General features: G+C 46.1%; 1 protein-coding gene across 2 annotated transcripts in view; it reads right to left on the reverse strand.

Annotated features, from left to right (window-relative positions):
* Positions 1-15,926, reverse strand: part of LOC137518308 (ATP-dependent translocase ABCB1-like) — a 169,691-nt gene that overhangs the window by 72,571 nt on the left and 81,194 nt on the right. For both annotated transcript variants that reach the window (XM_068235985.1, XM_068235984.1), the window contains exon 18: positions 4,480-4,698. In XM_068235985.1, the coding sequence (XP_068092086.1) occupies positions 4,480-4,698 (219 nt within the window). The remainder of the gene's footprint in view (positions 1-4,479; positions 4,699-15,926) is intronic.

A 15,926-nucleotide genomic window follows, 5' to 3' on the forward strand; every position in this document is an offset into this window, starting at 1 on the left:
AAATTTTCTAGCATTGTAGGGACCCTTAGGGGGAACATGACTGGTGAGTTTCGGGCCCCTAGGCCAAAGAGGTCATAGCCTAGGGTCACAAAAACCTGTTTATTTGGGCTATTTCAATGGTAGTGATGGTGACGTACATAAATCTCAGCTATGGCCGTTAGCAACGTCTGAATTTCACGAAATGTCTCATGCAGGTAGAAGACATATTGTTAGACTTGGATTCCAAAGATGGGGTCCCTACATCTCTGCAAACCAGAGTTACAGGGGTCCAAAATTGGTAAAATCCCCCATAGACTTTCATTGCCTCCCTATTTCACTTTCCAAAATCTCACATCTTTTCAAAGGGCAATGGCTCAGCAGTACCAAATTTTCTAGCATTGTAGGGACCCTTAGGGGGAACATGACTGGTGAGTTTCAGGCCCCTAGGCCAAAGAGGTCATAGCCTAGGGTCACAAAAACCTATTTATTTGGGCTATTTCAATGGTAGTGATGGTGACGTACATAAATCTCAGCTATGGCCGTTAGCAACGTCTGAATTTCACGAAATGTCTCATGCAGGTAGAAGACATATTGTTAGACTTGGATTCCAAAGATGGGGTCCCTACATCTTTGCAAACCAGAGTTACAGGGGTCCAAAATTGGTAAAATCCCCCATAGACTTTCATTGCCTCCCTATTTCACTTTCCAAAATCTCACATCTTTTCAAAGGGCAATGGCTCAGCAGTACCAAATTTTTTAGCATTGTAGGGACCCTTAGGGGGAACATGACTGGTGAGTTTCGGGCCCCTAGGCCAAAGAGGTCATAGCCTAGGGTCACAAAAACCTGTTTACTTGGGCTATTTCAATGGTAGTGATGGTGACGTACATAAATCTCAGCTATGGCCGTTAGCAACGTCTGAATTTCACGAAATGTCTCATGCAGGTAGAAGACATATTGTTAGACTTGGATTCCAAAGATGGGGTCCCTACATCTCTGCAAACCAGAGTTACAGGGGTCCAAAATTGGTAAAATCCCTAATAGACTTTCATTGCCTCCCTATTTCACTTTCCAAAATCTCACATCTTTTCAAAGGGCAATGGCTCAGCAGTACCAAATTTTCTAGCATTGTAGGGACCCTTAGGGGGAACATGACTAGTGAGTTTCGGGCCCCTAGGCCAAAGAGGTCATAGCCTAGGGTCACAAAAACCTGTTTATTTGGGCTATTTCAATGGTAGTGATGGTGACGTACATAAATCTCAGCTATGGCCGTTAGCAACGTCTGAATTTCACGAAATGTCTCATGCAGGTAGAAGACATATTGTTAGACTTGGATTCCAAAGATGGGGTCCCTACATCTCTGCAAACCAGAGTTACAGGGGTCCAAAATTGGTAAAATCCCCCATAGACTTTCATTGCCTCCCTATTTCACTTTCCAAAATCTCACATCTTTTCAAAGGGCAATGGCTCAGCAGTACCAAATTTTCTAGCATTGTAGGGACCCTTAGGGGGATCATGACTGGTGAGTTTTGCCACTGCTGAGCCATTGCCCTTTGAAATGGTGTGAGATTTTGGAACGGTAAATAGTAGGCCCAATGAAAGCCTATGGGGGATTTTACCAATTTTGGACCCCTGTAACTCTGGTTTGCAGAGATGTAGGGACCCCATCTTTGGAATCCAAGTCTAACAATATGTCTTCTACCTGCATGAGACATTTCGTGAAATTCAGACGTTGCTAACGGCCATAGCTGAGATTTATGTACGTCACCATCACTACCATTGAAATAGCCCAAATAAACAGGTTTTTGTGACCCTAGGCTATGACCTCTTTGGCCTAGGGGCCCGAAACTCACCAGTCATGTTCCCCCTAAGGGTCCCTACAATGCTAGAAAATTTGGTACTGCTGAGCCATTGCCCTTTGAAAAGATGTGAGATTTTGGAAAGTGAAATAGGGAGGCAATGAAAGTCTATGGGGGATTTTACCAATTTTGGACCCCTGTAACTCTGGTTTGCAGAGATGTAGGGACCCCATCTTTGGAATCCAAGTCTAACAATATGTCTTCTACCTGCATGAGACATTTCGTGAAATTCAGACGTTGCTAACGGCCATAGCTGAGATTTATGTACGTCACCATCACTACCATTGAAATAGCCCAAATAAACAGGTTTTTGTGACCCTAGGCTATGACCTCTTTGGCCTAGGGGCCCGAAACTCACCAGTCATGTTCCCCCTAAGGGTCCCTACAATGCTAGAAAATTTGGTACTGCTGAGCCATTGCCCTTTGAAAAGATGTGAGATTTTGGAAAGTGAAATAGGGAGGCAATGAAAGTCTATGGGGGATTTTACCAATTTTGGACCCCTACAACTCTGGTTTGCAGAGATGTAGGGACCCCATCTTTGGAATCCAAGTCTAACAATATGTCTTCTACCTGCATGAGACATTTCATGAAATTCAGACGTTGCTAACGGCCATGGCTGAGATTTATGTACGTCACCATCACTACCATTGAAATAACCCAAATAAACAGGTTTTTGTGACCCTAGGCTATGACCTCTTCGGCCTAGGGGCCCGAAACTCACCAGTCATGTTCCCCCTAAGGGTCCCTACAATGCTAGAAAATTTGCCACTGCTGATCAATTGCCCTTTGAAAAGATGTGAGATTTTGGAACTGTAAATAGGAGGCCCAATGAAAGCCTATGGGGGATTTTACCAATTTTGGACCCCTGTAACTCTGGTTTGCAGAGATGTAGGGACCCCATCTTTGGAATCCAAGTCTAACAATATGTCTTCTACCTGCATGAGACATTTCGTGAAATTCAGACGTTGCTAACGGCCATGGCTGTGATTTATGTACGTCACCATCACTACTATTGAAATAGCCCAAATAAACAGGTTTTTGTGACCCTAGGCTATGACCTCTTCGGCCTAGGACTGCATTGAACGTGACCCACGCATTGTGCGCATTCTGGACAACACCAATTACTGGGTTTATACCCTTCTGGATCCACGGTACAAACACAATGTTCCAAAACTGCTTGAAGAAAGAGTCCGACAGGCCAAAATGGAAGAATACCAGCAGGCCCTTGTGGAGACTTTAAAGAGGAGATTGACATCCTCCCCCTCCTCTAGCCAGTTGTTCGCCGACAGACTGACTTCCGCAAACCCAGGACGACCAGGAGGGCAGCAAACAACACAAGCCGCAGCTAGTGCCCAAAAGGGAATGGTATCGGCAGTGTCCTTGGAGTGGGAAAATTTTCTGACACCCATGCAGCAGCACACAGAACAGCAAGCGTGCAGATCCACCTCCAACACCGATCGCCTGGAGAAGATGGTCAAGGACTACATGTCAGATGGCATAGCTGTGTTGAACAATCCATCTGCACCCTTCAACTATTGGGTATCGAAGCTAGACACCTGGCACAAACTGGCAATGTACGCAATAGAGGTGCTGGCTTGCCCGGCAGCCAGCGTTATGTCGGAACGCTGTTTCAGTGCTGCCAGGGGCATTGTCACAGATCGGCGTATCCGCCTCTCCACAGAAAATGCAGACCGTCTGACTCAAATTAAAATGAATCAATCCTGGATTGGAAACGACTACGCAACACTCCCGGACCCCAACCAAGTAACATGAACAATGAACATCTGTGATGGGTTAGCGTTTCCGGTCCCTGTTTATTGAACCTTTCATCTGTATTACATTTATGACTGCATGGCGACAAAACGCAAATTGCTATCCGCACGCTTCTTGTCCTCATGCAAGGCCTGGGTTGTTGTGTCTCAAAGCGTGGCCTTCTCCGCCTGCGCCACCCTCCTCCTGTTCCATCACGTGTGCTGCTGCTGGGTTAGCGTTACCGGTCCCTTTTCCTGGAACCTCTTATATGTATTACATTTATGACTGCATGCCGACAAAAAGCATGTTACCTGTGCAAAGAAAACAGACATTTCCCGCATTTAAAAGACAGTTTTCCCTTTGAAACTTTAAAATCGATTTTCTCAAAAACTATAAGCTCTTTTTGCTAATTTTTTTTTCCTCTTGTACCCACTCCCAAGGTGCATATACCCTGTAAATTTGGGGTATGTAGCATATAAGGAGGCTTTACAAAGCACGAAAGTTCGGGTCCCCATTGACTTCCACTATGTTCGGAGTTCGGCTCGAACACCCGAACATCGCGGCCATGTTCGACCCGAACCCGAACATCTAGATGTTCGCCCAACACTACACGTGACCCGTTCGGCCAATCACAGCGCTAGCCGAACGTTCGGGTAACGTTCGGCCATGCGCTCTTAGTTCGGTTATATGGCCGAACAGTTTGGCCGAACACCATTAGGTGTTCGGCCGAACTCGAACATCACCCGAACAGGGTGATGTTCTGCAGAACCCGAACAGTGGCGAACACTGTTCGCCCAACACTAGTCAATGCACTGTAAAAAATAAATGTGCATTGTGTATATCTACATTTGGTATAGGTTCTAAATATTTTACAAGTCATGTTCTCTTACCTCTTCTAGTGTTTCAGGCTCTTTAATAGTGGAATCTTCTTGTGAGATTGATTTCCTTTTACTTCTTCTAGATCCTTTTTGAGAACTTCTTCGTTGGAGTGTATTTTCTTCTTGCAACATTTTTTCATCGTCCTGCATTTTCTCTTCCTCTGGCACACTCTGATGTGACAAGCTTTCTGGACAGCCAATTTCATCTTCTGTCTCATCTTCTTCCTTGCTCTAGAAATCAGATCAAAAACTTCTCAAGATGCCAATCAAAGTGTCACTTTCCTCTCATCTACACCACTTGAAGAAGAACTCCAGTGAAAATAATGTAATCAAAAAGTGCTTCATTTTTACAATAATTATGTATAACTAATTTAGTCAGTGTTTGTCCATTGTAAGAAAAACAAAAGTTTGCTTTCCTAAAACAGAAAGGATTTGCGATAATTCAGGTTGGGGTGAGCTTGAGATGTCTCCCAGTGCAACACTGCTGAATATATGCAAATTAACCATTGTACCCTAAGAAGCTAAACACACCTCCAGAACCGCTGGAATGCAATGATGTGTCAGCTTGTTAATTTGTACAGAGCCATAATAATCCAACATGCATACAGATTAACAAACTGACACATCATTGCATTCCAGCGGTTCTGGAGGTGTGTTTAGCTTCTTAGGGTACAATGGTTAATTTGCATATATTCAGCAGTGTTGCACTGGGAGACATCTCAAGCTCACTCCAACCTGAATTATCACAAATTCTTTCTGTTTTAGGAAAGCAAACTTTTGTTTTTCTTAACATCTTAATAAGGGGGCTTTTAGGACCATTGTAGTCCCTTACACACTCCAATGAGTTCTGGGTCACCATGACCTTGCTGGTTAGTTTGTCCATTGTAAAATCTTTCCTCTCCCTGATTTACATTCTGACATGTATCACATGGTGACATTTTTACTGCTGGCAGGTGATGTCAGTGGGAGTAGCTTCTGCTTGCTTTTTTGGCAGCTGGAGACAGCGGTAAACAGCTATTTCCCAAAATGCAACGAGGTTCACAGACAGGAAACTGCCAGGACCATGGTCCTCACAGTTTCCTGTGGGAGGGGTTTCTGTATATCAGCCATACAGAGCCCCCTGATGATCTGTTTGTGAAAAGGAAAATATTTATCATGCAATAGGGGGTATCAGCTACTGATTGGGATGAAGTTCAATTCTTGGTTACATTATCTCTTTAACCATCACCAACCGATTGTCTTATAGAAGCAAATCAAATGGGCTAAAACTTCAACCAATTAAAAACTTCAATCCATGGTCAAGTTTCAGTGGCCAGCCATCAGCCAGCTATGGTTCTAGATATATGTAAGATTGGTGGGGAATCAGTGGTCACTCATGGAGCATTGTACTACATTGCGTGGTACAATGGTAGCAGTGTGATCAGTTCTGGCTTAGACTGCTGAAATGTAGATCACATGGACAAAATGGTAATCACTGCTCCCTCACCAATTTCGAGGAATTCATTCTTTACTCACCATATTTGGCTGCTATCAACCTGTCCAGGGCCGGTTTAAGCAACAATGGGGCCCCAGGGCAAAATAAACCTGGGGGCCCCCCCAACATATACCCCGAAACAAAAATTGGCATTAAGGGACCTTTTTTGCAACTGGTATAGTCAGGGTGTAAAGTCCCAATCGGTCGGAGCTCCACATTCTGGCTATCCCAGCCTGCATGAGGGACAAGGGGTTAAAAAGTTTTAGGAGGGGGGACCCCACATAATTTTTTTTTTTAATTCCCACACTCTAAACATAAAAAAAAAATTGGGAAAATAGGAAAAAATGCCAGGGATCTTCATACAGCCATATTGCGGCTGTATAGCGATCCCTGGCCAAAGCGCTGCGGCTGCGTATAGACCCCCTGGAAACCCCGCGTCGTTTGATGCACGTAAAATTACACTACCGTTAGGTTTGCTACTAAAAGTGACATTTACCGCATTTAACCACTTGAGGACCTAGGGCTTTCTACCCCTTAAGGACCGGCCACTTTTTTTCCATTCAGACCACTGCAGCTTTCACGGTTTATTGCTCGCTCATACAACCTACCACCTAAATGAATTTTGGCTCCTTTTCTTGTCACTAATAAAGCTTTCTTTTGGTGCTATTTGATTGCTCCTGCGATTTTTACTTTTTATTATATTCATCAAAAAAGACATGAATTTTGGCAAAAAAATGATTTTTTTAACTTTCTGTGCTGACATTTTTCAAATAAAGTAAAATTTCTGTATACATGCAGCGCGAAAAATGTGGACAAAAATGTTTTTGATAAAAAAAAAACCATTCAGTGTATATTTATTGGTTTGGGTAAAAGTTATAGCGTTTACAAACTATGGTGCAAAAAGTGAATTTTCCCATTTTCAAGCATCTCTGACTTTCTGACCCCCTGTCATGTTTCATTAGGGTCTAGAATTCCAGGATTGTATAAATACCCCCCAAATGACCCCATTTTGGAAAGAAGACATCCCAAAGTATTCACTGAGAGGCATAGTGAGTTCATAGAAGATATTATTTTTTGTCACAAGTAAGCGGAAAATGACACTTTGTGAGAAAAAAAAAAAAAAAAAAAAGTTTCCATTTCTTCTAACTTGCGACAAAAAAAAATGAAATCTGCCACGGACTCACCATGCCCCTCTCTGAATACCTTGAAGGGTCTACTTTCCAAAATGGGGTCATTTGTGGGGTGTGTTTACTGTCCTGACATTTTGGTGGGTGCTAAATTGTAAGCACCCCTGTAAAGCCTAAAGGTGCTCATTGGACTTTGGACCCCTTAGCGCAGTTAGGCTGCAAAAAAGTGCCACACATGTGGTATTGCCGTACTCAGGAGAAGTAGTATAATGTGTTTTGGGGTGTATTTTTACACATACCCATGCTGGGTGGGAAAAATATCTCTGTAAATGACAATTTGTTAATTTTTATAACACACAATTGTCCATTTACAGAGATCTTTCTCCCACTCAGCATGGGTATGTGTAAAAATACACCACAAAACACATTATACTACTTCTCCTGAGTACGGCGATACCACATGTGTGGCACTTTTTTGCACCCTAACTGCGCTAAAGGGCCCAAAGTCCAATGAGTACCTTTAGGATTTCACAGGTCATTTTGAGAAATTTCGTTTCAAGACTACTCCTCACGGTTTAGGGCCCCTAAAATGCCAGGGCAGTATAGGAAGCCCACAAATGACCCCATTTTAGAAAGAAGACACCCCAAGGTATTCCGTTAGGAGTATGGTGAGTTCATAGAAGATTTTATTTTTTGTCAAAAGTTAGCGGAAAATGACACTTTGTGAAAAAACACAATTAAAATCAATTTCCGCTAACTTGTGACAAAAAATAAAATCTTCTATGAACTCGCCATACTACTAACGGAATACCTTGGGGTGTCTTCTTTCTAAAATGGGGTCATTTGTGGGGTTCCTATACTGCCCTGGCATTTTAGGGGCCCTAAACCGTGAGGAGTAGTCTTGAAACGAAATTTCTCAAAATGACCTGTGAAATCCTAAAGGTACTCATTGGACTTTGGGCCCTTTAGCGCAGTTAGGGTGCAAAAAAGTGTCACACATGTGGTATCGCCGTACTCGGGAGAAGTAGTATAATGTGTTTTGGGGTGTATTTTTACACATACCCATGCTGGGTGGGAGAAATACCTCTGTAAATGGACAATTGTGTGTAAAAAAATCAAAAGATTGTCATTTACAGAGGTATTTCTCCCACCCAGCATGGGTATGTGTAAAAATACACCCCAAAACACATTATACTACTTCTCCCGAGTACGGCGATACCACATGTGTGGCACTTTTTTGCACCCTAACTGCGCTAAGGGGCCCAAAGTCCAATGAGTAACTTTAGGATTTCACAGGTCATTTTTGTTTCAAGACTACTCCTCGCGGTTTAGGGCCCCTAAAATGCCAGGGCGGTATAGGAACCCCACTAATGACCCCATTTTAGAAAGAAGACACCCCAAGGTATTCCGTTAGGAGTATGGTGAGTTCATAGAAGTTTTTATTTTTTTTGTCACAAGTTAGTGGACATTGATTTTAATAGTTTTTTTTCACAAAGTGTCATTTTCCGCTAACTTGTGACAAAAAATAAAATCTTCTATGAACTCACCATACTCCGTACGGAATACCTTTGGTGTCTTCTTTCTAGAATGGGGTCATTTGTGGGGTTCCTATACTGCCCTGGAATTTTAGGGGCCCTAAACCGTGAGGAGTAGTCTTGAAACCAAATGTCGCAAAATGACCTGTGAAATCCTAAAGGTACTCATTGGACTTTGGGCCCCTTAGCGTACTTAGGGTGTAAAAAAGTGCCACACATGTGGTACCGCCGTACTCAGGAGAAGTAGTATAATGCGTTTTGGGGTGTATTTTTACACATACCCATGCTAAGTGGGAGAAATATCTCTGTAAATGACAATTGTTTGATTTTTTTACACACAATTGTCTATTTACATAGAAATTTCTCCCACCCAGCATGGGTATGTGTAAAAATACACCCCAAAACACATTATACTACTTTTCCTGAGTACGGCGGTACCACATGTGTGACACTTTTTTGCAGCCTAGGTGCGCTAAGGGGCCCAACGTCCTATTCACAGATCATTTTGAAGCATTTGTTTTCTAGACTACTCCTCGCGGTTTAGGGGCCCTAAAATGCCAGGGCAGTATAGGAACCCCACAAGTGACCCCATTTTAGAAAGAAGACACCCCAAGGTATTCTGTTAGGTGTATGGCGAGTTCATAGAAGATTTTATTTTTTGTCACAAGTTAGTGAAAAATGACACTTTGTGAAAAAAAACCAATAAAAATTAATTTCCGCTTACTTTTGACAAAAAATAAAATCTTCTATGAACTCGTCATACACCTAACAAAATACCTTGGGGTGTCTTTTTTTCTAAAATGGGGTCACTTGTGGGGTTCCTATACCGCCCTGGCATTTTACAGGCCCAAAACCGTGAGTAGTCTGGAAACCAAATGTCTCAAAATGACTGTTCAGGGGTATAAGCATCTGCAAATTTTGATGACAGGTGGTCTATGAGGGGGCGAATTTTGTGGAACCGGTCATAAGCAGGGTGGCCTTTTAGATGACAGGTTGTATTGGGCCTGATCTGATGGATAGGAGTGCTAGGGGGGTGACAGGAGGTGATTGATGGGTGTCTCAGGGGGTGGTTAGAGGGGAAAATAGATGCAATCAATGCACTGGGGAGGTGATCGGAAGGGGGTCTGAGGGGGATCTGAGGGTTTGGCCGAGTGATCAGGAGCCCACACGGGGCAAATTGGGGCCTGATCTGATGGGTAGGTGTGCTAGGGGGTGACAGGAGGTGATTGATGGGTGTCTCAAGGTGTGATTAGAGGGGGGAATAGATGCAAGCAATGCACTGGCGAGGTGATCAGGGCTGGGGTCTGAGGGCATTCTGAGGGTGTGGGCGGGTGATTGAGTGCCCTAGGGGCAGATAGGGGTCTAATCTGATAGGTAGCAGTGACAGGGGGTGATTGATGGGTAATTAGTGGGTGTTTAGGGTAGAGAATAGATGGAAACACTGCGCTTGGGTGGTGATCTGATGTCGGATCTGCGGGCGATCTATTGGTGTGGGTGGGTGATCAGTTTGCCCGCAAGGGGCAGGTTAGGGGCTGATTGATGGGTGGCAGTGACAGCGGGTGATTGATGGGTGGCAGTGACAGGGGGTGATTGATGGGTGGCAGTGACAGGGGGTGATTGATGGGTGATAGGTGATTGGCAGGTGATTGACAGGTGATCAGTGGGTTATTACAGGGAAGGACAGATGTAAATATTGCACTGGCGAATTGATAAGGGGGGGTCTGAGGGCAATCTGAGCGTGTAGGCGGGTGATTGGGTGCCCGCAAGGGGCAGATTAGGGTCTGATCTGATGGGTAACAGTGACAGGTGGTGATAGGGGGTGATTGATGGGTAATTAGTGGGTGTTTAGAGGAGAGAATAGATGTAAACACTGCGCTTGGGTGGTGATCTGATGTCGGATCTGCGGGCGATCTATTTGTGTGGGTGGGTGATCAGATTGCCCGCAAGGGGCAGGTTAGGGGCTGATTGTTGGGTGGCAGTGACAGGGGGTTATTGATGGGTGATTGATGGGTAATTAGTGGGTGTTTAGAGAAGATAACAGATGTAAACGATACATTTGGGAGGTAATCTGACGGCGGGTTTGCGGGCGATCTAATGGTGTGGATGGGTGATCAGATTCCCCGCAAGGGGCAGGTTAGGGGCTGATTGATGGGTGGCAGTGACAGGGGGTGACAGGGGGTGATTGATGGGTGATAGGTGATTGGCAGGTGATTGACAGGTGATCAGTGGGTTATTACAGGGAAGAACAGATGTAATTAATGCACTGGTGAATTGATAAGGGGGGGGGGTCAGAGGGCAATCTGAGCGTGTGGGCGGGTGATTGGGTGCCCGCAAGGGGCAGATTAGGGTCTGATCTGATAGGTAAAAGTGACAGGTGGTGATAGGGGGTGATTGATGGGTAATTAGTGGGTGTTTAGAGGAGAGAATAGATGTAAACAATGGATTTGGGAGGTGATCTGATGTCGGATCTGCGGGCAATCTATTGGTGTGGGGGGGGGGGGGGGTGATCAGATTGCCCGCAAGGGGCAGGTTAGGGGCTGATTGATGGGTGGCAGTGACAGGGGGTGATTGATGGGTAATTGACAGGTGATTGACAGGTGATTGACAGGTTATTGACAGGTGATCAGGGGGATAGATGCATACAGTAAACAGGGGGGGGTGTTCTGGGGGAGGGGTCTGGGGAGAATCTGAGGGGTGGGGGGTGATCAGGAGGGGGCAGGGAGCAGGGGGGGGGGATAAAAAGAAAATAGCGTTGACAGATAGTGACAGGGAGTGATTGATGGGTGATTAGGGGGGTGATTGGGTGCAAACAGGGGTCTGGGGGGTGGGCAGGGGGGGTCTGATGGGTGCTGTGGGCGATCTGGGGCAGGGGGGGTAAAAAATCAGTGTGCTTGGTGCAGACTAGGGTGGCTGCAGCCTGCCCTGGTGGTCCCTCGGACACTGGGACCACCAGGGCAGGAGGCAGCCTGTATAATACACTTTGTAAACATTACAAAGTGTATTATACACTTTGTATGTGGCGATCGTCGGGTTAACATCCCGCCGGCGCTTCCGTATGGCCGGCGGGATGTTGCGGCGGGTGAGCGGCGCCAGGCGGAGGCGGAGGATCGCGTCACGGATGACGCGATCGCTCCGCCCATGCCCCTACAAGGACCGCCGCCATTTGTCAATACGGCGGTCCTTGCGGGGTGCACTTCCCAGCCGCCAATTGTACAAACGGCGGTCGGGAAGTGGTTAAAAGTATACGTTTTTTCGTCGAAACTTTAAAATCAATTTTCTCAAAAACTATAAGGTCTTTTTGAAAAATTGTTTTTTCCTCTTATTCCTAATGATCTCCTTAACATATCCTGCAAATTTAGGGTTTATAGCATTTAATGTGGATATGCTATTAACCATTAAAGTCGGCAGGTTTTTAAATGTGTATTTTTTTTCCATTGAAACTTTAAAATCGATTTTCTCAAAAACTATAAGGCCGATTTGAAATGTTTTTTCCTCTTGTAGCCACTGGGGGCCCCTACAAGCTCTGGGGCCCCGGGGCAGCTGCCTCCTTTGCCTCTATGGTAGCGCCGGCCCTGAACCTGTCTATGGCTACCATCTTGGCCAGTTCTAATAACATCCTGTGTTTACAAATTAGCTGCTGTGCCAAGGCAGCCAGCTGACACAGTGAAGAGATCAGATTACAGTTGTGAATAGTCACAGATGAGGGGGAATTACAGAAGAAGAATAGAACATTTATATTGCGCTTTTCTCCAACCGGACTCAAAGCACCAGGGCTTCATCCACTAGGACACGCTCTATAGCCAGTGGCAGTGTTAGGGAGTCTTGGCCAAGGTCTCCTCAATGAATATGTGCTGGCTTACACACAGAACAGGAAGAAGCTGAGGTTTGAACCCTGGTCTCCTATGTCAGAGGCAGAGCCCTTAACCAGTACACTACCCAGCCAATTAGGCAGGCTTAACCCACAAAATACATACAGGGTGCATTTCTCCATGCTTTCCTTCTGTCTTGTGCAATAGTTCAGGTCTACTTTAACTCCAATAATTCCTCCTTCCAAACTGAATGCGTGTGTTCATGTTCCGAACCATGTGGTGCTGCTGAAGTCACACCATTCAACACCAAAACTACTATACAGTCAGCAGCGCTGAACTAGTCCGTGTTACTCCACCCTTTGAAGTGAACCAGAGACAAAGCACCCTCAAGTATTTTACCTTATATATCAGTGGGAACATTAGAGAAAACACCTACCTTGCTCTCTGTTTCATCCTTCCTGAGCAAAGCCAGACTGAATGCTCAGTCGGGGATTTTATCATGGCTGGTAACAAGCAGGCTGAGCAGTAAAGGATGAAACAAAGAGCAGGGTAGGTGTTTTCTCTAATGTTCCCACTGATATATATGGTAACATACTTGAGGGTGCTTTGTCTCTGGTTTACTTTAAGGATTCTACCATACTGAGTGTTAATACTGCTAGAAAGAGTGAAAAGGCACTTTTCTCCTGTAAAACTGATTTTGTGCTATCCTAAGCCTCTGGCAATAATGCAAGATGAAGCTCTCATATCATACTGGAAATACATCACTTATTTGAATTACAAAGATGTTATTTAGAAATACTTTGGACATATGACCTTCTTTACCTGAAATTGGGTGTCTTATCTGTGGATATGATCAGGGCCGTGCAGAGGGTCCTTAAGTGGGGGGTGCTCAAATTTAAAAAAGGGGCCTGGCAATGCCTTCCCCCGCATGCCCCCCTCCTCTTTTCTGGCTGGGGGTATTGATTGTCATGCTGCTGAATGCAGATGATGGGTGCCATGTGGGTTCTGGGTGTAAGTACTGAGTGTCATGTGGGTTCTGGCTATGGTTGGGTATCGAGTGTCATGCGGGTGTTGATTGCAAGAACTTAGTGCCATGTAAGATCTGGGTGCATGTACTGGATGTCATGTGGGTGCTGGATGCAGGTACCGGGTGTGACATGGGTGCGAATACATGGTGCCATGCCTGTACTGGGTGCTGGCTATGGGTGGGCTTTGGGAATGTCATGGGTTTTGAATGCGGGTACTTTGGGTGTGGTTACAGGTTAAGTGGATACTTGGTGCAGATAGTGGGTGCCACATGGAAGCTGTGTGCAGGTGTGAGTACTGGGTGCAATTTTAGGCCTGGGTGCAGATACTTGGTGTCATGTGAGTGTGAGTACTGGGTGCCAGCTATGAGGGGAAGGGGTGGCTGATGGGAAAAGTAGAGGTCAGTGTGGGTGCTGCAGGAAGGGGCAGGGCCATGCAGAGGATACTCAAGGGTGTGGTGCTCAAATTTGAAATCGATAAATCGTACTAAATTGTGTATGTAATACCCCCTCTCCATAAAGCATAAGGCAGTCTTATCCCCCCCCCCCCCAACACACACACACACACACCTTTATAGCAGTATCAGGCAGACTGTGTGTCTCCTTCCAACTCTTTTGGTGCTACCACCCTCAAATCAGCAGTGATAGGTGCCCACTGTTAGTGGGCTAGAGTGGGCACAGTGGAGCCCACTGTAGAGGCACAGACTCACCTTTCATTACTGGGACCTCTGTCCCTCTTGGTCAGCACCCAAGCCTCTTTTCAGGCAAAGAAGTGGTTACCAATATGCAGTGGTTGCTAAGCATTAGTAGATGCAAAACTGCAGTAAGTGCCAAGGTGCAGTGGGTGCCCAGATGCAGTGGATGGTAAGACGCAAAGGTTCACTTTGTGGTAAGTTGCAGTGGGTGCCGAGATGCCAATGTAAAGTCTGTGTCAAGCTGCTTTGGGTACCAAGGTCCAGTTTGTATTGGGTGTTTATTTGCAGTGGGTGCTATGCAGTATTGGGTGCTGAATGAGTAGCAGATGGTGATAAACAATAGTGGGTGCCATGAGAGTGCTAATTGGTACAGGGAGCCATGTGAGTGTTGGACATGAGTGAGTAGGGAGTGTTATGTGTGGTCTGGAGGTGTGCCATGGGAGAGTACTGTGTCTCATATGGGTTCGGACCAAGGATGGGTACTGGGTGCGTGAGTACTGTGCCATGTGGGTGTGGATTATGGGGGTATGTGGGTCTTAGGTGCAAATACTGAGTGCCAAGTGGGTACTGGGAGTGAGTACATGGTGACATATGGGTAATGGGTGCTGGCTAGTGGGATATTTGTTGTTATGTGGGTGCTAAAGGCAGATGCTGGGTGCCATGTGGGTTCTGGGTGCTGGTACAGGGTGTCATGTGGATTCTGGCAGTATGGGTGTGTATCAACCATCATGTAGGTGTTGATTGCATGTACTCAGTCCCTTTTGAGTTCTGGGTGCAAGTACTGGATGTCATATGTGAGAGCTTGGTGTGGGTGCTGGGCACCAAGTGGAGGCTTAGTGCAACTGGAACTACTGCAGATGAAACATGTGGGTGTTGGGTGCAGGTACTGGGTATCACATAGGTGCAAATACTTGGTGCCATGCCTGCACTGGGTGCTAGCTCTGGGTGGGTGTTGTGTGTCACGTGGGTTCTGAGTGCAGGTACATCGGGTGCTAGTACTGGTTATGTGAGTGGGTGCCATGTGGAGGCTGTGTGCAGGTGTTAGTAGTGAGTGACATGTCAGAGCTGGGTGCAAGTACTGTGCCATGTAGGTGTGAGTACTGGGTGCCAGCTATAGGGTGAAGGGGTGCAGGTATTGGGAGTCATGTGGCTGTTTGATGAAAGTACTAAGTGCCATATTGAGGCCAGATGTGAGTATTGGGTGCAGGGTGCTTGGTGCAAGTACTATAGTGGGGGTTACTGGTTGAGAGTAATGTGGGTGCTGAATATTGGTGGGATTGCTGTGGGTGCATAGGGTGGGAGGTCACTATGGGTGCTGCTATGAATGGCATAGTTGCTGCTAAGGGAGGTAGTGGTCAGTGTGGGTGCTGGGGGAAGGGTAGGCCACTGTGGGTGCTGGGAGAAGTCAGTGTGGTTACTGGAGGAGGGAGGGGATGCTGGGGGTTGGGAGAAGCCACTCTGGGCGCTGCTAATGGGAGAGGTCACTGTAGGTGCTGCTTTTGGGATGGGAGGTCCCTGTGGGTGCTGCAGGGGACAGGAGGGTAGCCACTGGGGGAGGGAAAAATCACTGTGGGTGCTGGGGGAGGGATAGGTCAGTGTGGGTGCTGGGGTAGGCAGGATCACTGCTAGAGCTGGGGAGGGAGAGGTCACTGTGGGTGCTAGGTGGAGGGAGAGGTCACTGTGGGTGCTAGATGGAGGAAGAGGTCACTGTGGGTGCTGGGTAAGAGAGAGGTCACTGTGGGTGCTAGGTGGAGGGAGAGGTCACTGTGGGTGCTAGGTGGAGGGAGAGGTCAC

Source organism: Hyperolius riggenbachi, chromosome 5 (genome assembly GCF_040937935.1).
Source record: "Hyperolius riggenbachi isolate aHypRig1 chromosome 5, aHypRig1.pri, whole genome shotgun sequence".
Taxonomy (NCBI): Eukaryota; Metazoa; Chordata; class Amphibia; order Anura; family Hyperoliidae; genus Hyperolius; species Hyperolius riggenbachi.